Genomic DNA, 23577 nt, shown 5'->3' with positions numbered 1-23577 from the left:
GATCCCTCTCCGCTGCCGCCTTTATATTGATGTGTAGAAGTTCTAAATGAAAGGATGTACAGATCCCTCTCCGCTGCCGCCTTTATATTGATGTGTAGAAGTTCTAAATGAAAGGATGTACAGATCCCTCTCCGCTGCCGCCTTTATATTGATGTGTAGAAGTTCTAAATGAAAGGATGTACAGATCCCTCTCCGCTGCCACCTTTATAATCATGTGTAGAAGTTCTAAATGAAATGATGTACAGATCCCTCTCCGCTGCCGCCTTTATATTGATGTGTAGAAGTTCTAAATGAAAGAATGTACAGATCCCTCTCCGCTGCCACCTTTATAATCATGTGTAGAAGTTCTAAATGAAAGGATGTACAGATCCCTCTCCGCTGCCGCCTTTATATTGATGTGTAGAAGTTCTAAATGAAAGGATGTACAGATCCCTCTCCGCTGTATAGAAGTTCTAAATGAAAGGGTGTACAGATCCCTCTCCGCTGTATAGAAGTTCTAAATGAAAGGGTGTACAGATCCCTCTCCGCTGTATAGAAGTTCTAAATGAAAGGATGTACAGATCCCTCTCCGCTGTATAGAAGTTCTAAATGAAAGGGTGTACAGATCCCTCTCCGCTGTATAGAAGTTCTAAATGAAAGGATGTACAGATCCCTCTCCGCTGTGTAGAAGTTCTAAATGAAAGGATGTACAGATCCCTCTCCGCTGTATAGAAGTTCTAAATGAAAGAGTATACAGATCCCTCTCCGCTGCCGCCTTTATATATACAATTGTAATATCAATGAATACAAATTAAAATTCTGATTTGAAATAAGAATGATCGATGTAAACTGGCATTATGTAAAGAAACATTCCTGAACTATAGTCAGCTTTTTAAGGAGGAGTTGCGGATACAAGATGCCAGTGCTTTTCTTTTATTACCATTTCAATAAGTGGCATAACAATTACGTGTAGTAATTGGTTTCGTTTCACGAATGTGAATCTTCGCGTGATAGGAAATACTGTTTTCTCCTCTAACTAAATTCCAGGTTCTTCGACCAGTCTGTATTGTTAATGTACGATGTGTATCATGAAAGATTAAAATCTATTTCATAATACATAATATAATTAGACCCTTGGTTTTCCCGCTTGAATGGTTTTACATTACTTATTTTTGGGCCCCTTTATAGCTTGCTGTTCAGTGTGAGCCAAGGCTCCGTGTTGAAGGCCGTACCTTGACCTATAATGGTTTACTTTTATAAATTGTTATTTGGATGGATAGTTGTCTCATTGGCACTCATACCACATCTTCCTATATCTATATAACCTTTTCATCCCTTTCATTATGAATGGTAACATATTAAACACCATCAATGTTAATTTATTCTTATGATAATCATAACAATATCAATGCATGTAATTTTACCACGATAACTCAGTTGATATAAAAATAAGCCGGCTTCCTCAACAGATAAAAATAGACTGCCATAATATATAGAAATAATTCTGAAAGTGGCGTTAAACACAAAAAAAATCAATCAATCCGATCTACTAAATACTTAAGCTAGAACGAGATGTGGTATGACTGCCAATAAGTCTTAGACAAGATCAAAACCCACATCGACCGTGAGGTGACTCACACTGTATGGTGAAATCAATGTAATAACGGGCTACAGAACGGGAATTTCGACTTAAAAATGAAGATATGTTGGATAGCGTAGAAATGGTTTACAACATGCCATCAACGAGCTGTTGCAAGGGTTCATACAGGTGCAAAAAGTGTGACACTCTCGCGCATGACACGAGGCATCAGATTTAATGATTCTATTCCTATAGGATGTGATGCGCATGCATCTATTTATTCTGCACAACCAAACGGACATCCCTCAGATGGAGATACTGGGATCTATTTCTATCCCACGAATTGCACTCGGTATATGACGTCGTGGCTGTGTAAAATATACCGCGCTGGTATGGGCTTTGCTCATTGTTGAAGGCCGTACGGTGACCTATAGTTGTTAATGTCTGTGTCATTTTGGTCTTTTGTGGATAGTTATTTCATTGGCAACTCTTATGGTCATTGCGAATCAAAATATAGCTTTAGTGTCAACAGTCAATTTTTTTTATATTTATTTCACTATTCACCGCTTCAATTTGAATAATGAAACATAAACTATTTCATTATTCATTATTCATTTTTTAATATTGAATAGTGAATAGTGAACTATTTCATTATTCATTATTATAAATAATGAACTATGAATAATGGACGTACTTCAGCGCGGTGTAAAATATGAGGTGTGTAGGAATATCGATTGACAATATTAAAATATGGACATGCGAGGGTAAAATGGAAGTTTATTTTAGCATTATCAGTGTGTTCGAAAAAGAAAAATAAATACTTACCATTTCTTTCGTTATATTTTTAAACGCTTGTTCAACATTGCCGTTGAATCCACCCCTTTTTATTGTAACAGGTTTTTCCACTAAAAAAAGAAAAATATATTAACATTGTTTTGATATCCATTCATTTACATTTATTTCACCTGAAAGATTTTATAATATTTACGAATGGAAGAAGAATGAGAAGCCCGAAGGTATAATAAAAATAAACTGTACTTGGTTAATCTTTTCAGTTGATGCTTATAATAATAAAGTGTGTTGATCATTTCTCTATTTCAACCCTAACTGACGAAGAACGATGCAATTAAATATGTACTACTTCTGTCTTCAAAAAGGTTATATCGGAATTGCAAGAAAAAAACATACGCTAGAATATTATTCTATATGCATTTGTATTAGCAAGAACATTGTCTACATACACCTTTATTACCGAAAATTCTATGATTTCACAAAACTTTTATCGCATTGACACTTAATTTTAGGAAACTTTCGGAATACTTTGCCCCAAAAAAACGGGTGAAACTATCCCTTTCCGTTTGCCAGAATCTTACAATATTAGAACATTATATTTGGTGATTGCCAGATAAGACATTTGGTTTCTTAGAGTCTTTTGTTTTATATTGTTATATTGGGAAGATTTGTGTAGTATGTGTTCATGATACTACCAATACGAAAAATGCGATTATGAAAGCAAATGCATTAACTTTTTAAAAATTATACCAACAACAATAGAATAAAAAAAAATCACAAATAGCATATCTATGCATTTTTATATCAATGTTAAGAGTACACAATTATTACAAGCTCATTACACTTCCAGCCGTTTTTCATTCTCGACTACAATGATTGCTGCTAAAACAAAAGTCATAACTGACATAAAAAGTGCCTTGAGCTTTACCCAACAGGTATAATTCCAAACAAATGATTTATCATCTAATAAAACAATTAGCCTTGTTTTTATCTGAAAGAGTTACACCACTAAAACGTCTTCAATCGATCTATGTTACGTTTGTAATTAAGGCAGATAAAGTATATATGACTGATGAGTTTGTTTGTATTTCTGATTGTCTGACGGAATCATATTCCAGGTTTGTTTCTCTTGGCGTCAGAAAGTGGTTCATATACAACACGATCGATCGATCTGTACGGCCAATTCTCTATTAACTTGGGCTCATTAAGTAATTACATGTAAATAGCATTTGTATTTTGAAGGTACATAGAGGTGTCATTACGTAATAATTGACTAATTTACGTCCAGTGAAAAATATTTCATATACATTAAGGACAAGAAAAGAAAAAACAACAACAAATGCAATCTATATAGGAGGTTCTTCTAGGATGATAGGTAAAAATTTCGATTGTCACTGGATTATCAAGGTAGTCGTGCTCTTGTAACATGCCCTTAATGGCTGTTGTAAGGTTCCATCAACGTGCAGAGAGCGTTGTATCCTACTTTTATATCATATCTAGTGTCTATAACACGACCAGGCGTGACCACGTAGTTATACATCCTGTATAGATTAAGCATGGAATTTCAACAATGATCACCATATGCATATACCCCAGTCAACCCTTGGCGTTACAACAGAACAAAAAATACGGTGAACATTGTTTTACTTAAATGCATTATGTTAGTACCTTAGGGCTTTTTTCTTCATTTTGAAAACATGTACCTACTTGAGAAGAGAAGAGGCAAAACATCACTGTATCTATCATAAAACGTCTTTGCAGTTTTGATTGTTTGTTTCTTAATGTCCAGTGGTAAATATTTAATGCACTTTTAAGAGGAGAACACTATAAAAACACAAGTTCTGAAAAGTGGGTCAACTCAGATGTAGGTCAGGTATTTTGGACAGATAGCATCAAAGGGTAAGGGGAATATTTTAAAATTGTCTTTCGGTAAGTGAAATACATATGTACCCAAGTCTACACTAAAAGAGTTGCTAAGAAAATTAATTCACATCACTTACAAAATATAGCGAATCCCTAATTTGGTCGTATTTGTGTATTTAAACTTTAAAAAAAACGCTCTCCGCGGAAGGGGTTTTACTGTACTTTATTATTATGTGAGGTCCGGTTGTAGCCAAATTTCTATAGCTTAGTTATCCTTATTGTGTTGAGTTTTTATTTCTAGATTGGTCAAGTCTTAGAAAGTACTATCGGAATATGTAAAGTCTAATTTAACAAACAAATGTTAAATTCTAATTCAAAAAGAAATTTTGATATAAATCAATTCTTTAGTTTCTGCATAACCGCGGATTACAAACATCGATCAGATAATTATATTATACCTTAAATTACCTGAAAAACATGCTTTGTTTTGCGAAGTAAAGCGGAGTTGAGCATCATGTAAATATTAAATACTTACTATAATTCAGAATATAACTCCTTGCTAAATAAATCAAATACACATGTTCTATTTATGTTTTTTTAGCAAATCCCTTTATATCATCGCAAATGTTGGTTATTTCCTTTGCTATTAAGTATTATGTAACAAAGCTAAGGCATTACATAAAAACAAAATGTCATAGAGATATAATGTATTGCACAGATTGTTCTTTACTGGGGACATCCCAAATAACTGTGCAAAACTACGAGAACGCTATTTCTTATGAAAACAAACGTAACAGAGTGTACGTGCTGGACACGTGTAGCTGATTATTAGACACTAGCCATAAATTAATGTTCTGTAATCATATTTTTACTGTTTATTGCACTAATCTTTTGCATTTGTTTTTTCATTTTTATTTGCTTTATTTGTATGTTTGACTCATTTAAATATCATGGATATTGCTGACATCTGTTACTTTTTAACCGACTTAAACGGCCAATGTTTCCAAATGCAACATTCAGAAGTAAACTCTGTATGGTCTCACATAAAGCATTATAATAGATTTCAAAAATAAATGACAATTATTTGAATATGCATTAAAAATAGTATTCCAACTGATTAAGAACTGTCAGAATTGTAAATTCTGAACGTATATTACAGTTAATACATAGTTTAACTGGTCATTTCGTTTTATACTACAAAACCATAGTGTTGGCATTGTATAAGAAAACGAATAAATCGTTGCTTACAGTGACCATATAATCAAAGCGCAAACGCGTTGAAAGGCAGATACTATAGCCGAAATAAATACTGTATCGTAAGTCCTATTTCATTCACAATTCACAATTATAGAGAAATTTCCAGTCTTTATTTATAACCTAAGAGTCAATTATCATAGTCGATTGCCGAAGAATTGTTAGTTTGTGTCATCAAATTTATTTTAATGTGTCATGTTTCTTGCATTTCACAAATTATTATTAACGTGAAAAGGTCTTGTAAAAAATCCATATTCATGTAAATCCGTATTCGCTGCGTTGAAGACCCACTGGTGGCTTTCGGCTGTTATCTGCTCGTTGGTCGGGTTTTTGACTCTTTGACATATTCCCTATTTCCATTCTCAATTTTAAAATAACATTAGCACTCATCTGTCGGTACGGGAATTAGGAGATAACAGTGTTTAGTAGATTGGTTAAATTTTGTTAAGCATCAAATTGTTTGTTGTTGTTCGCTATAATTTGTGATCATTTACATGTATGGAATAAAGGTAATAGCCATTGAATTTAGAAGGGCTAGTAAGAAACCATTGCAATTCAGCATAATTTCATAATAAAATATTCATTTGCAATAAGTTCTGTCCTTTCTCCTTTCCACAAGATACTTGTAATTATATCTACCAGACCACGTATTTCATACTTTATAAGTATGTTTTGCTTTCATGTGTCTGAGTGATCCGTTTTGGTTTGAGCAAATGAAATATGTTTAAACTAAACCTAATCCCTCACTGCAAATTATCATGCACTAATTGATCGAAATAATTTCATAACATGTTAGTGCAGGGATCAATATTAATGTCATGTAAATGGAACATTCTTGTTCTGATTCTGATCACTTTTTTCAGTCATCAACGAAACTACTGATGGGGACACAAACAAAATTTACTGTATCACTGCGCCTGGAAACATAATGGAGTGAGTTGATCTCAACTTACAATCAATTAAAGACTGCGTTTGAGGAACGCTTGAAAAATACAATTTGAAATCATGCAAAACTATACAAATATATCTGAAAATTGTTATTGTCTTTAAGGGGCCTTTAAGGTAGTGTATGGGTTTTTGCTCATTGTAAAAGACATTCAGGCCCGAGTTTTCCCAATTATTGACGATGTCAGTAGTTTCCGATTTATATCATCGCCGCGATATAGCCTTTGTGTGCTGATGCGGCGCAATGCAATCACCAATCAATAAATCAACCATTTTTTTCGTCATACTATCAAATGATAATCTAAACAATAGTCGACAGGACGGTCCTGAATGCCTTAAAATAATGTCTGATTCGTCTTCATAAACGACGATTTTTCTACGGGTCAAGTTGTCTTGTACTCGAACAAGGTGTTGTTATGTTTTCACTTTGAGGTTAGGAAATCTTACCAGTAAGGCTTGGAAAGTGGCAAGATGGATTTCCTGTTTTCGTAGAAGCATTAAACATTTGTGAAATATAATGATTTTGGCTAAAATTCATCAGCATGAGCCAAAAGTCCACATTTATAATTAGAAAAAAGTAGGTTTGTTTTTGTTTTATATCTCGAACCATAATAGTATAATAGTATTTGCGAGGTATTTATTTGTTTAGCAACGAAAGCTCCGTCGTAATTGATAACTCAAGTCCTTCGTATCCATGAGTAATCACGTTTGAGAAATATGATCTTCTTATAATGATGCTTTTTTACGCTTCAAATTGCGCCTCGATTAACCCAAATATCTCAGTCGCTAATTTGATCACACTGACCGACCAAGGCGTTAAGTTATTCAAATTTAGTTGACATTGGAGTTATTCTTATCTGAAAAAAGGTTTACTTGTCATGTAATTATAAATGTTAATTTCGGAACGTGAATTTTCTTATTTTTTTCTTCTAATAATAATTCGTTCATTTCAGAATTACTGGTTTCATTATTTGAGATAAATGCTGCATATAAACTGCTATGCTACATTTTTTAATGTTAAAAGTAATAAAACAAAACGCACCGTAAAACTACTTTATGAAAAAAAACCACTGATTTAAAATTAATTGGACATGCAACGAAATAAATTGGAGACAAAATGTGTGAAGTGGGAATGAGGTATTTATTGATTCTGGAAATGATACAATTTGTTTCAAATTAAACAAGACAGTGTTATTCAGCTTGCCTTAATTGTAAAAGATAAAACCGTTGAAGTGATAACCATTCGAGAAAAAAAAGTCCATTTAACGATTTCAATAGCTCCAAGACTGCAATGGTGCGTTTTTATTTACAAGCGTAATTTTATTGCAATGTCATGTTTGAAGAAACGTGAAGTGTTACGATGCGTTCATGTGACAAAATTTATACTGCTGATAGACCAATCTCAACAAAGACACTAAAAAGACATGCAGTTTCAAACAAATCCCAAAATTGTAGCAATACATTTTTAAGCCTTCCCTGTACCCTAGTTCAGATTGAATTTCGTATTTCAGATAATGTTCTTCGGACTTCAGGCAGATAATGTTCTTCGGACTTTTAAACCAAAACCCACATTTCTTTGCGTTGCATTAGTTTTGAAATATACCAGTATAATTATATATATTCATTTATCTCTTTTGGGTTCTTGTTTCATATTAGACGTACAAATGTATCCCCAGTGCCATAGAATAGATCGACCTCTTACAATCGTGTATGCTTAGAAATAATACTGATATTTTCTAATGCATTAAATCATTATTGGTCAATGTAATGCACTCTTCATTTGGTCAAGACGTCATTTACGGGAAAGCTAAAACTGCGTCACAAGACTGAAGAGACCAACAGTTCGATTCTGAAATAACAAATTCGCAATATCATTCTCCCAAGAAGGAATTTCGATCCGTCCTTACGAAAACAAAACAAATACAAACACAAGGTAAAAATGCCGGAACATGAAAAAACACCTTTTACAGCATTCCGATATGTTCATAAAAATCCCCATATATTTACTATGGGATTAATACAGCCATTCACTTGTACTTTATTTTCCATATATTTTATTAAACAGCATTTACCTTTTTTTCGTTTCCTCATAAGTAATCCCATTTTGTTTAGTTTCCTTTGTCTTAGCACACACAGAAGAAATAATTAACTTAAATCCAATTAATGTAATAACAGTTTAATGGTGTGTAGTACTATATGACTGTGTTCTCCATTGTCAAATTTTGCTCATTCATTTAGAATAAAACATGTTAACAACGAATTGTCTATAAACATGCTCTATATTTGTCAAATAAAACCTATAAGGTATAGAAATTTACAAACAGCATGACACTAAGATCGATCTTTGTTGTAGAATGTAAATAGCTTCCATTATTTCTCTAATCCCAATTGCATGCAATAGAAGTTGTATGCATTGTGTTTTCAATTTAGCTGATTAACAAATAATTTCGAACTTCAGGTTACAAATAGATGAATATATAATTTGTATTATCTCGAATTACCATCATTTACCTTAATTGTTGTTATCCAATTAACTCCTGACTCAATGCCAGGGATAGGCGTCAAAGGTTGTACTAATATTATTGGAGTATACATATTATATAATAGAGTAAAACTATTATCAACTATATTTTGTCTTTCGAGTCTTTTTGCAAATTTTATCAGCTGCATATTAGATTTTTAAAGTTATCTTGATTTATAAATGATTTGTTATTAGCAATTGATCAAAATGAATATGACTGTTGGATATCAAAACCATAATTTTATACCGATCCATATTAGTTAATTTCGTTCAAATGAGTAGGGTTTATATAGTGTACTAATTTTGCCTAGGACGCAGTTCTTCTATTCATCTTTCTTAACAATTAACAATTCAAGTAAAGTAGCTATCATCAGACATTAAGTAAACACCAATCAAGTAATCATATTATATGTGGTCCATAATAATTTATTCGCATAGATTTTTGTCTTTTTCAACGTTGGTGTAGCTACATGTTTGCTCAAATGCACTAAAAGGATATTAATAGACAGCGACCCCGATTTTACAATGATAAAATTCATTTCAATAGATCAAACTGAGTCCTCGTGTACCCTGAATTACTTGACTGGAATACGTGGTGTTTTTTTTTTTTTTTTTAATTTAAAAGCTTAGTTAAATGCGTTGAAAACGTTAAGAAAAAACAAAAAAAAAACAACATTTTATTAGCATTCTACCTGAACCTCGGTTCATTTGTTAAAAAGTTGCATATCTATTTAAATGCAAATATGCAAAGTGTTCACATGGTTTTGTGTCATAAACATATTAGTCATAAAAAGAACTAGTATTTTCCTTGGATTAAACTTTATAATTGCTAAGGGTGTTATTCCAAATGAAGAATTATGTTCAATACGACACGTGTTACTTATAGTTAGGTTTATCTCGCACAAAAGATGTATTGACTATAGCTATCAAATATGATGAGATCGAATACTTTTAATATACACATACCGAAAATGCTATTTCATATCTTATATAAATGCAAGTGTGCTATATGGGTTCTAAGATTTGTTTTTGTTCTAAGATCGGTACAGCGCTTCGGATGAACTATGTTTTAAAAAGAGGACTTTCGGTATCTTTAAATTTAAGCATTACTGGTTCTCTTATTGGAAGAAACTAAATCCGACTTCTGATGATTGTATCAAAAATGTCTTGGATATAAAAAAGAAGATGTGGTATGATTGCCAATGAGACAACTATCCACAAAAGACCAAAATGACACAGACATTAACAACTATAGGTCACCGTACGACTTTCAACAATGAGCAAAGCCCATACCGCATAGTCAGCTATAATAGGCCCCGATAAGACAATGTAAAACAATTGAAACGAGAAAACTAACGGCCTTATTTATGTAAAAAATAAGTTTGTCACTGACATATAAGGCGTAAAGTTCCCAAAGTGACACAGTGTATATAATGATTCAAAAGAGGAAACCAACGGCCTGATTTATGCTAAAACCGATGTATAAACGAAAAATAACTTTGACAGACCGCAAAGGCAAATAGTTGATGAGGCTGCGTTAAATATGTATCTGGGCGCTGATCTCTCCCTTATTACCTGGGATAGTTGGTGAAAATAGAAAAGGTCGTAAAAATCAGTTGAAAAGGGGCTAGACTTATCTGTGCGTTTATGCATAGCTAAAATCCCATAACAGGTTATGAAAATAGTTTGTTTAGGTGTGGTTTCAATCCCCTGTCATGTTCTAGATTGTATATCCGGTTTATCCTTCTATGTGTTAGTGTTCGGCCTGTTTGGCCTTAGACGTGATGGGATCAACATGGGAAACAGAATATTTTTCTGATATGTGACCATTATTCGAATAACCTCCTGAGACTATGACTGAAGGACAGATCAGACGGACAGAAAGACGGATCACAACTCTATATATATATCGTCGTTTTTTCTTCATTGGGTTACAGAATAGTGTTTTTATATTTTGTAATCGTATGGACAAATAACAGACAGAGTCAATTGCATATGTGCAATTAAACTTCTGTATCAAGGGGTTCAGCCTCAATTTTACACTCATTATTTTACATTTTGCATCAATATGTATTGTTACATTTACATGTATATAAAAAAAAAATAAACGTGCAATTATGTGAATGTGAATTGGACTTAGGATGATCAAACTCAGGATACCAGATGTAGAATTATGCGCATAAATATCACATAAGAATACATAATGGAGCTTCAGAGACGTATATAGATATAGGAAGATGTGATACGAGTGCCAATGAAACAACTCTCCATCTAAGTCACAATTTATAAATGTAAACCGTTATAGGTCAAGGTACAGTCTTCAACACGGAGCCTTTGCTCACACCGAACAGCAAGCTATATATATGTATATAATTATGTCTATGGTAGCGTTTAAAATCTCACATTATCATATGCTGTTTTCGCATTTCAGAGCTCTTTTTTTTTAAAGTAGATAAAATTGCCTCTTTAATGGTAGATTTTGATTTGCATGTATATCATTCCAAACTTATGAAGCTGAATACCTAAACGACTGTATGCAATTCAAGGAAATAAAACAATTTAGCATGATGTGTTTGTTGGAATACGGTGAACAGTTTTTACATAACAATTGTCTTATTTTCAATAACTTGATCTATTTCTTATTCATAGGAATTTGCATCACTATAAATGCAATTCTTTAACACTTGTTTCTGATTATATGCCGTTAATTCTGCAGTAGTTATACTTGAATTGTTTTCATATGTTTTGCTCAGTTATTTTTAGTCAAAAGGAAGAATTGTTGTCACTTCATGTTGTATTGCAGTAATACTTGAATAATTTAGTGACCTCCTTAAGTTAATTTATGTAACTTAAAAAAATAGATTTGAATTTAAAAGCTACCAAATATTCAAATTTTCAAAAACATAAAAAGAAATTAAAGTCCATTCAACCAAATAGGGCCATAACCCAAGGTTATCTGATAGAAACTGGTTTGATCGAGATCACTTAAACTGATTATATAATATGTAAAAGTTTTGGGGAACTCAGTGCTCTTCCGCTTATTTTCCGTTCATCTTTTTTTTCATTCGAGTCTAATGATTAGTCTTGTTGTTGACAAGACGCAAAAAATATATGCCTGGTGTTTTTTTATTTGTATTTGCATTGTCATTCAATTATCTTTTGACTTTGATATTTTTTTTTATTAAATGCACATACCTCGGGAATTCGGTACTCGTAAGACTACACCATATAAACACGATTTCTTAGATAATTTTACATAATCCCCATCTGTTTCAGAAGTTTGTCAATAATGGCTGGAGTTGAGCCAACTTGTGAAAGTTTTAGCTTGCAGGTGCTCAGTCTAAGAGTTTTACCACCCAGACTATATATTCCACCCACACATTCGATATTCGAGACTATACCTTTGTCGCCCTAACTCCCTTTTGAGGTCATTGTTGAACATTCCACACTTGAGGAGAATTATTACATTTGTACCTAGTAATCACAACACTAGCAGTACTTCAGAAAGCAATCTGATTACAATTCTGATCCATCTTATCTCGCATGTTCGTATATATAAGGATAACGACATCAAAATCTATATTTTAATAAGATTGACAAACAAGAAAAAAAAGATGTTACATTCTGCATGTATTTATTTAATTGAAATGTATCGCTAGTCACATTGAGACTATAATTGCGAATCTTAACTCTGATTTAACTTTATAAAGGAGATCATGATTAGAATTATAAAAACCTAGGACCTAATACAAAAGCTAAATACGTGCATTTAATATTATTATATAATTCACATTTCCTTACAGATGCAACAATGTATATATATGTAGGACTCTAAAGTGCGATGGTACTCTAAAGTGCGATGGTCACGCTAAAGTGCGATGGTCTACGCTAAAGTACGATGGTGTATCACGCTAAAGTGCGATGGCTGTTTGTTCGCTAAAATACGATGGTTAATCACGCTAAAGTGCGATGGACTAAAAGTGTAATGTTAAAAAAGGGCTTAAAGTATTAAAGAACACGGATTTAAAAAATAGTCTTTTTGCGAAAGCTAGTACAAGGTTTTATGACATATTTGATAGGCTTTATAATTACCGGTAGTCTTAAAAGTGATCATTGTTTTAAATTAAGAAGAATGACCACGTAATAATTGCTAACATAGTAATTTAGGTGTGACAAAAATCTATATACATGTATCCTGTATATGTTTTTTTAAATTCAGGCCGGTATCACATATTTGGATAATTGGTGTAGCTTGCCGTTCACACAGTATATCACTAATGTGAACATCTCCTCTCAAAGTCGTCATTGTAAATTACAAATACAAAATTCGTTCTAATTTTTCAGCAGACAATTTATGATTAACGCATGGAAACATGACGTACCTGTTACCGACTTTACTTTTCATTAAAATCAATATTTGAACGGGGACGGCAAAGTAAACTGCAACATAAACAATGATTTCAATGTATCCGTTAGCTTCAAATAGAAACAGGATAAAGGATATTTATGCGTATACTTTCGTATTTGTATAGAAAGATGGTCGACTGCAGGATAAAAGTCCTTCTTCTAGCACCGAAAACAACCCACATTTGCTTCAGCCGACAAAACACAGTTATGGGGTTCGTGTTTTTTATTTTTTAGTTTTCTATGTTGTGTCATGTGTACTATTGTTTTTCTGTTTTTCTGTTTGTCTTTTTCATTTTTAGCCATGGCGTTGTCAGTTTGTTTTGGATTTGTGAGTTTGACTGTCCCTTTGGTATCTTTCGTCCCTCTTTTATCATGTTTAAACTGAGTAAGTCATGGACATTTACTTTAAAGTTGTTAATCAAATAGTCTACATTAATCTTTCGGCATGTTCAATTTTTGTTTGTATAAAAGACTGTTCACGTCATAATCCATAGTACGTTTATTACGTCTATACTTTCGCGGACCATCGCACTTTAGCGTGTGTAGGCATCGTACTTTAGCGTAGACCATCGCACTTTAGCGTGTGTAGGCATCGTACTTTAGCGTAGACCATCGCACTTTAGCGTGACCATCGTACTTTAGCATCCCTATCGCACTTTAAAGTCCTACATATATATGTATATACTGTCGAGTGTGATCGATTTCTAGAGATGACAGATTTCACTGATATACAAGGTGTCTATTGCTATCTCCTGGAGGGAAATAACAAAAATATATGTTCGTGTATAATTGAAATAACTTGATATTGCGTCATATATGTACATTCAAAAATGTTCATTTGAATACTCTATTCATTATGTTCATTGGTTTAATTTATAAACGGTTTATTTATTTTTGTATGATTTTTTTTTATCATTGCTTATCTTTTCTCTCTCTTAAAATCGTTAGTAATGGAACCGGCTGTGTTTGGTAATGGATCATCAGAAGAGATTGTCAAGAAACAAACGAAAACTTCTAATTTTGGTACTAAGCCTTACTAATCACTTCAGAAAAGAGTAAACTTTTAGACCTAGTATATAGAACCATCATTAAAAAAAACCCTCCAAAACTCCATAAATCTAAAATACCTAACTTGACACTTACGAAACGATACTCTGGAATTAATCTTCATCAGCAACGATTATAAACCCCTTAATCGTAAAAAAACAAACCAACCGAAAACATATATAATATATATAATTTGCCTCCGCAAATTTACAGATCTAATAGTGTTGGACTGTTATTAGACGAATTATATTTATATATACACGAGGCACCTCATTCCCAAAATGGAAAATAATGACGATTTTTTTTTTATAAAAGTCAAAGTAAATACATTGTCTGCACTTCCATGCAATTGTACAGATATCATCCTATTCATTTATCAATAAATTAACACGATTTTGATAGGATTGAAGATTTTTTTCAATTCTTTTAATTTCCATCCTCTCATAAACATTGCCAATAAGTTCCCCATAAAGTCAAAATGAATAGGTTCCATACAATTCACTGTACAGTGGGATACATTTAATGTAAACTCTATTTTTATAATTACTTACCAAAAGAGTAACGTTCTAGCAAGATTAATATTATCCTTAATGTTTAATGTTTGCTTCAGTGTTTATTTGAAGGAGAACAAATACTGATTTTGTTGGGGATGATGTTTTTATTACAACATTCAACATTGTCACAGTTTTCAGTCAGGCAAACACTATACAAAGAAAAAGCATAAAACCGTAAACACTTGTATCTGTTGAAAGGAAATTTGATATAAAAAGTGGAAAAAAAAGATGTTTATAAAACCTACGATTTTGCATAATTTTGAATTTAGAGAGCGGTCGACAACACTTATATCTGCTCTGGTGAGCGTGACGCGATAAATCTCCGTATGAAAGAGTGCACTTGAAATACCAAGGTAACAAATTATGTCGATCTTAAATACAAATTAAAATGTAAGAAATTCTCAAATTGTGAAATTATCACATAAAGTTGTGGAAAATTAATGTTTGAATCAACAACTGCATCGGTTATAATGTTAGCATATTTGTGTAGGCTGTTCCTCTCCCTTGCAACATACGGGCATCTCAGAACAAACCAGATAAAGGACAAGGAATAAGTCTACACATGTATGTCTATTGAAAACTGACTTCGTTCTGAGATTTGTTCTTTCTTAAAAGAGGGGCGAAAGATACAAGAGGGACAGTCAAACTCATAGATAAAAAAAAACTGACAACGCCATGGCTAAAAAAGAAACAGACAAACAGACAAATAATATTACACAAGACACAACATAGAAAACTAAAGACTATATATAGGCAACAAGAACCCCACCAAAAACTGGGGGCGATCTCATGTGCTCTGGAAGGGTAAGTATATCCTGCTCCACATGTTGCATCCGTTTATTTACTGAACCGTTCTCCCATTTTGCAATTTATTCCATTTTGCGTTAGTTTTAACAAAGCAGTATCAAGAGAAAATGGATGTCGGCTTTCCGAATAAGACTCAAAAGGCAACAGTGAGTACTTTTCGTATTAATTAACAACGTGTGGTTTGAATGTTCTAAGTTCTTTGTTGGTCAAATATTATTACCTTCTTCAACATTTTTCTATGGTGATGTCACGAAAAAGGCGACCATATCTGATGTTATTTTAAAGAAATACAGATACTGCTACTCTCGACAAGCTCGCGTTTTAAATTGTCTTGAATGGGAAAGTATATTTGGACATTTGATGCAGTAGTAGAATCTATTTTTCTACTGTCCATGTTTGGTAAATCTGTTGTTATCTCTGATACGTTATACCGTTCATGCAATTTTATTTGGTATATTCATGGAAGTAATATTTAAATATTAAATATTACTTCCATGGTATATTCAAATGAAGAGAAACGTGCTTGTTACACAATTGATACCATTATGAACAGCCACGTTATATATAACTTATTATTAGAGCATGCAATTTCATTTGATGTTTTAACTTGCATATTGACACAAAGCGACATTCCCCATTTCCTTTCTCAATTTTATTCGTCATAATAGAGTCAAAGGGCCGTACGTTCAATTCATTTAAGGAGGTTTGTTAAGCGCTTTATTTGGTCTAAAATTGTAGTATCTTGTAGTTCTGTGGATGCACAGTACAAGTCATTAGTTAATGCAGGAGGTGTTGTTTATTTATTGCACATGAATGGAAGTAATAATCACCGTGCCTTTTGAAGCTACAGATTTTGTAGGATTATATATGTGCAAAATTATAATTTGTAGGATAGTATACACGGAAAGAACCAGTATATGAATGGACAGAACACTAAATGGTCGAATGTCGTACAGTACACCCCTGTTAACATCCTCGTTCTTTGGTCTCTGGTGGATAAAAAGTAAAATCACAAAAATACTGAACTCAGAGGAAAATCAATTCGGAAAGTCCATAATCATATGGCAAAATCAAATAACAAAACGCATCAAAAACGAATGGACAAGAACTGTCATATTCCTGACTTGGTACAGGCATTTTCAAATGTAGAAAATGGTGGATTGAACCTGGTTTTATAGCTAGCTAAACCTCTCACTTGTATGACAGTCGCATCAAATTCCATTATATTGTCACGCATCGTGAACAAAACAAACAGACACAATAGGTAAAAATGTCAAAAATAGGGGTACAGCAGTCAACATTGTGTTATCATCTTAATCACTGTAAAAACAACAAATGTAACGAAGAAGCACAAAATAAGTGTCTTATTTTGGCAATATTCAACATCTTCTTTTTTCAGGCATATAAAGGATAGTATTTAAAGTATCGTTCGAAAAAAAGCTCTGGGTTCACCGTACTCGCTTCATGCTATATAACAAATTTAGTAAATTTATGTAACTGCACATTCTTTTATAAACTTTATTAACTGAATAAACTCATCATAGATACCAGGATTGAAATTTTATATTTGCGCCAGACGCGCGTTTCGTCTACAAAAGACTCATCAGTGACGCTTGTTTGCAGCCATATATGTAATCAAACTATGATAAGAAATTATTCAGTACCCAGTTTGTTGTCGTCAATACATGACACATTATTACGCCATACATTCACCAATTGCGTAGACAATGATTCTAAACTATGCTTGTTTTTGTTCTGTGTATTCTGAACTTAAAAAAAGTTTTGAAGGCCGTACTTTGATCTATAATGGTTTACTTTTACAAATATTTTGCCATATTTTAGTGGTGTATAACGGTACTCTAAACATGATTATATTGCTTTTAATTTACGTCGACTATTCAGTGAAAGTGTCCTGTCCTCAATCCCGGTTGATCCCTTTTATAGGACATACCTATTGTATAAGGGAGCTACCATTTGATTTTTATGGGGGGGGGGGGCTAAGATGAAAAATTTTGTCCTGCATTTTTTTGTAATCTCTGTCCTGCCTTTTTATTTTTCACTCTGTTCGGTCCTGCCTTTTTTTTTTAGTTTATCCTGACTTTTTTTTACCTAAATTGTCGTCCTGACTTTTTTTTTTGCAAGTGTCTCATCCTGCCATTTGTTTTACTCAAAACTCCTGTCCTGCCTATTTTTTTCAAATTTCATCCTAGCCCCCCCATAAAAATCAAATGGTAGCTCCCTAAACAGTAACTGTGAATTTGTTCTCGTCCTGAACATTCTTCCAATGTTTTCTACTAGACGTTACGCAATCTAAATCAATAAGGGCTTACCATATATTTACATAAACTTGTTTATTATTGAAAAAAATAAATGCTGACTTTTATAAATGATTGTTTTTGTTATTGTTTATGCCATTGGGTTTCTGTATCAATAACGAGTTTTCTAATGAAGTTTAGAAGTACTCATTTATTATTCTTCAGAGGAATATTTCAAATGTCAATAATAGAGGTACTGTGAATGTAATGACACATCAAATGATTGACCGTCCGACATTTTTATCATAAATCGGCGCAATTGTGAGAGTTGTCTCAAGTACACGATACTATTTGAAACGTTTTTTGTACGTGGTTTGAAGCAAGATTATATTCACTTATCATTTAACACGTCTCTCGGACTAGTTAATGATGACCTATAGTTGTTAACTTGTGTGTCATTAGGTTTCTAGTGGAGAGTTGTCTCACTGGCAATCTTCATACCAAATCATCTTATTTTGATTTTTATAGTTTGATATTTAAAGAAGAATAGACCAAACAATATTAATCAAAACTAAGAAAGACATCTGGAAACTGAAAACGTTAATATTTTTTATTATTTTAATTATTATTTCCTGTTTTCTCACACTTTCATACAAACATACAAACTATACAAATGTTCGAAGTAAGTTCAGCACAAATAAAATATAAACACTTTGGTACATATACAGTATATTACATATAGTCAGAAAATGCTGCAACATGTATAGCAATATTTAATTACTTTTTTTCTTCTTAACTTTTATCATTTTTATATGTAAGTTTTTGAGATCTATACATGCTATTGCATGGCATCCTTTTTAAAAAATCCCCTGAGTCGAATCTTTGCGTCTGAGGTTCCCACCTTCTAAGCCTGAAAGACAAAATAAGCCAAATTGGAAAGGACATTACGTGATGGTACAATGTATAAGAAGCTATATTCATACTGCCAAACAACATTGTAGCATTTTCTAGGATTCATATTTTCAACCATATATGTACAATTTCTCTAATAGTTATAAAAATAGACATGATATTTTTCTCATATTTCTCAAATATGATTGTTTTTGTTAATGCACTTGGCCATTCATTTTAACTTTGAATGATTCCCCAGCGACAGAATGTTCAAAATGGTTTCTCTGTTTCTGCTGTTTCACCTAAAAAGATAAACTCTGTATAGGTTTTACGTTATTAGTATTTTCATTCTAACTAAAATTCCTTGCTGAATTTTTTTAATATTTTTATTTATATTTCGAGACACTGTTAAAAACATAAGCCATCTTGAATCCATAAAGCCGTTAAGAGCAGTGTACTTGCGTTACAAAAATATTTGCATAAAATGATGATTTTTTTTTATCACTTTTTTTTTTGTCGGAAAATATTAATAGTATCATTGCTGAGACATACCCGCTGAATTCCTAAATTCAGAGTAACTTATGTACATGTATGTACACTGTTAATTATTATTATAAGATCTGTTTATCTATTGGCGTCAATACGACTTAACTTAACTGAACATGCCAACCCAGAAATAAATATTTGATTTTACGAAAGATGGATGTTTATAGACATAAAAGGACGGCCTCAAACAGGGAAATTGGTAGTTGTTATATGCTTCATGAAAAAAATCTGTCGAACTGCATGCTTCTAAATCTTAGTGGTTATTTTTGCTAGTTACTAAGATAATTTTGAATGGCGGCTTATTTGGCCAAATGCTAACCTGTTAATTTATCGACGGGTCCCATCTCAATAGTGGGTATAAGTCTGTCGGTTGTGGAGTAAACATCTGTTATGAAAAAGACGGAATCATTTTCACAGTTGTCAATCAAAATTCAAGAATAGCAATGACGTTTGAGGAAAAGGACATTTTTATCTAAAATAATGATTAAAATTTTTCAAACTAATGTCCTTTTCTCAGTGTTTTAAGTTTGATGATTTGTTTTTGTATTTTGCCCTTATTAGAATAGCACTCGGCCCATTTATTTCATAAATAATTGGAATCATATGCAGACGGTATTACTTCCAACTCCTGTACAAGGCAATGTGTTGTTGATAACCAATTTTGTCTGTCCGGAAAGTGAAGTCCCTATAGTGGTATGATCTTTAACATCTCGTTTTACCTACCCTGTCGTTAAACGTTGTTTGACGCTTTTTTCTCCAGACACAAACTGCGACAATTACGATAATTGCTATGAGTATTAAGATTGCTGTCACTCCCACGGCTGCTTTAGCTTCATTTGTCAATAAACAAACTGGCGTCCTGTCTCCACAGTGATCAAAACCGGAACAACGAAGGTTTTCTGGGATACATCTCTGGTTGTAACACTTGTATTCATTATCTTTGCATGGTGCTGGAAGTAAAATATCGGTGCGTTAGAAAACTTGAATATATAGTCGGGCTTTATTTATTGGAAATTAAACAGTCGCACATTCGAATACCAGTATAGTTTATGTATATAATTAAAAGCACCCAACGGGTATCTTATCATTGCAGTTAACAAGTAAAGCTTAATTGCCTTAGGAGACTATCTGGAAGCACCTGCATCATATAATGTAATACTATTAAGTCTGCAAGTGTGTGTTATATGCAAAATTCTTTTATAAATATTATATACAAATCATATAAACTTCAAACAGTTGTTGAAATGACCGTAATAAACTTACCTAAATGGAAAGCTGAAATAATCATGTCAAATCCTCTGTGGATAGAGTTTGTTGGTCCCGATCGAAATCGGGCTGTGAGATACCCTCTTTGTGTTGTGTAGGAATCGGCTAGTGGTATAGTTCTAACATTTCTGTTTCCACATATTTGATTGGGCGCTCCTGAAATTAAAACAACAGTTCTTTGTTTGTAAAATGGTATAACTGAATACATAAATGTTTTAGACGATAATATAATTTCACGTAAATTAAATAAATTCTTGTAACCCCAATTAAGATGTTTCATGAGACCCTCCTAAAAATATTTTTCGCAAATATTGACTTCATTTTCTGGACTTCAAATTGTACATTATTTTTCTCCCCTATTGATTGATTATACTAGTCCGTCACCATTTGTAAATTAAAAACTTTGATCGCACCATGCATTCATCCTTTTAACATGTTTAAATTGTTCTATATAAGCATGAAATATGTTCTACTGGACATAAAACATACAAAAATCATACTGATACATTGCTCTGAGTACGGACATATAAAATGTATTTAATTAGTAATTACATTTTTTTATTTAACATGGTGTTTTTTCTCCTTACCTGCTAAGAACTGTGCTGCCTGTGTTCTCCCATCGTATAATGTTAGATAATCATCGGTACACTGTCCCGAGGGCAGGGCATCTATATCCAAATTTTGAAGTTTTACAGAAAGTTGTTTATTCGGATGTGGTTCAATGGCCACAATACAGTCCAGATTTCTCCTGTACGCCTGTGGACTAACTCTCAATAGAATTGCGTCTTCATTCAAAGCTAGAAAGTTTATCTGCTGGTTACATAACTGTTCCATGTACACTACAAACAATAAGTCAATTTTAAAATATTAATTCATTTGGATATTTATGAATTCGTAGTATAAAATAAGGAAATGTGGTATAATTTGTTGTTAATGTCTGTGTCATTTTGGTCTTTTGTGGATAGTTGTCTCATTGGCAATCATACTACATCTTCTTTTTTATATGATTTCCAATGATATAACTTCCTGCCAGAGACCAAATAATAATGATGTAAACCACTATAGGTCACTGTTTGCCTTCAACAATGAACAAACACAATATCGTATATGTCTGATTTGTATCCAAAATAACAAACGAAAATAATAAGGCAGGCAGTACTAAATTACAGACTTTGTTCTATTAAAAATTGATTTCCCATCGATTTATTTCATTTAAAACTTGTCGAATCTTGTTGGATTTTGTATTTTATCGTCCTTACCTTAACACTTAAAACATGTTTAGCATGTTTACATGATATCTCACTTTTATTCAACGCTGCACCTTTGTGTACGTTAACGATTAAAAAGGGGATTTTTTTTTTCTTTGGGACAGGCACAGGCACATAGATAATGTGGAGGGGTTAAACATTATTATCAGCACTCAATCCGCAGTTATTGTTCCCAACCCTTGATTTTTTTTAGCTATTGGTATAGCTTTGATACCGTATACAATGTGTTTTCCTTTTTTTCCCTCCTAGTTGTAAGCAACAAGTAAAATAACAGTGTGCATATATTATTTGAACTAGAACCTACCATACAAATTCAAAAATGAAATTAAATATAAAATAAATGAAATAACTCACATTCACGTAAAGCCAATATATTCCTTGAAAACATGCATAACAAAACGACTGAAAAGAAAATTTTCAGTTCCATGACTTGGGATTGTATATCCTGTACCTCGAAAAAATGTTTAGCGAAATGAATTAATAACTAATCAATTAAATTAATATATACCTTGGTCAGTGATTAATTAGATTAATCATATTTTTTGTCACTTAAGGCTGGATTTCTGATGACTAGATGACTTCAAAATGACATAAAATGTTTAAAAATTTATTATGTTATGTATATTTGAAATTCCGAATCAATTGGTCAACCTCTGCCCATCACATATACACGTAATAAACATGTAATGTCAATACAAGTAAAAACAAGTTAATTTGTAAATGTGTTGCATGTTTCATAAACAAATTCTATATCCAGAGGCATGTTATTTGTAAAGCATGTTATTTTTCCCAAGAAAGAGATAATTTTAATTTTAATCAAATATCTGTGAGAATAATAGAACTTTATTCTACTTGATGTTCTTCAATATACAATAAATTCAGAATGTATGCGTGCTTTTATTATCGGCAAATCGTTGATAGAGGGCAATAAGGTGAAATTAAAATAAAGGAGGGGACAATGCTTCGTGATACTAATACATTTCAGGGTCATTTTCAAAATATTCTATCTTTTTAAATATCCAAGCATTACAATAGCTAGTAATTTATCAATTGTCGGTTGTTGTTGTTTATCATATTTAGATTTCCGTTTCAATGAGTGGTTTGTACATAAATCATACTGATAGTTTTCTCGTTTGAATTTATTTAAATGTGTAATGTTGAATTCCTTGTATACATAGCTTGCTGACGGTTTGAGATGTTCTATTTGTTCAAGGCCACACGATGACCTATAGTTGCTAAATTCTACATCATTGGTTTATGATGGACTGCTGTCTCGATCATTGGCAATATTCGTAACACATTTTCATATAGTCATGTTACATGTTATACTAATGATGGTTATAACAAGGAGGTTATATGAAAGGTATATTAAATCTCTGGGCAAGTAAAGAATAGTTGTTAGCTTAAAGCTTAAAGTTTCAATTTTTTTCAGATTTTGTAAAGTGATTAAATATGGAAATCCCGTGATTAAATACGCGGAAATCCAACACAAGAATATGACTGAAATGATTAAAAAATAAATGTTTTTATTTTCAAATATATTTTTTTTGTTTACAAATTAATGAGAATATATATTCACATTCGTACACAAGCACTAAAATAT

The 23577-nt window shown here is 32.5% G+C and overlaps 2 protein-coding genes across 6 annotated transcripts in view; both read right to left on the bottom strand.

Moving 5' to 3' along the window:
- LOC143078804 (inositol 1,4,5-trisphosphate-gated calcium channel ITPR2-like) overlaps positions 1 to 8799 on the bottom strand; it is a 115646-nt gene extending 106847 nt beyond the window's left edge. For both annotated transcript variants that reach the window (XM_076253785.1, XM_076253786.1), the window contains exons 1-2: positions 8485 to 8799; positions 2384 to 2463 (exon numbers count right to left, since the gene is read on the bottom strand). In XM_076253785.1, the coding sequence (XP_076109900.1) occupies positions 2384 to 2463; positions 8485 to 8515 (111 nt within the window). In that variant the 5' untranslated portion in view covers positions 8516 to 8799. The remainder of the gene's footprint in view (positions 1 to 2383; positions 2464 to 8484) is intronic.
- A 9800-nt stretch (positions 8800 to 18599) lies between these two features.
- Positions 18600 to 22441, bottom strand: LOC143078803 (neuropilin and tolloid-like protein 1). 4 transcript variants are annotated; one of them, XM_076253781.1, is made up of 5 exons: positions 22329 to 22441; positions 21294 to 21545; positions 20704 to 20862; positions 20164 to 20390; positions 18600 to 19196 (listed from the first exon to the last, which is right to left on the bottom strand). In XM_076253781.1, exons 1-5 carry the CDS (start codon positions 22399 to 22401, stop codon positions 19110 to 19112), a joined length of 798 nt encoding a protein of 265 aa, XP_076109896.1. In that variant the 5' UTR covers positions 22402 to 22441; the 3' UTR covers positions 18600 to 19109. The 4 variants fall into 4 exon arrangements, with proteins under 4 accessions (XP_076109896.1, XP_076109899.1, XP_076109898.1 ...); XM_076253784.1 differs by having other exon boundaries at positions 18600 to 18913; XM_076253783.1 differs by having other exon boundaries at positions 19122 to 19211.
- Between the last annotated feature and the right edge of the window lie 1136 nt (positions 22442 to 23577).

The sequence above is a fragment of the Mytilus galloprovincialis genome, chromosome 6 (assembly GCF_965363235.1).
Source record: "Mytilus galloprovincialis chromosome 6, xbMytGall1.hap1.1, whole genome shotgun sequence".
Taxonomy (NCBI): Eukaryota; Metazoa; Mollusca; class Bivalvia; order Mytilida; family Mytilidae; genus Mytilus; species Mytilus galloprovincialis.
The sequence above is the reverse complement of the archived record's forward strand: the minus strand, read 5'-3'. Positions and strand labels throughout refer to the sequence as shown.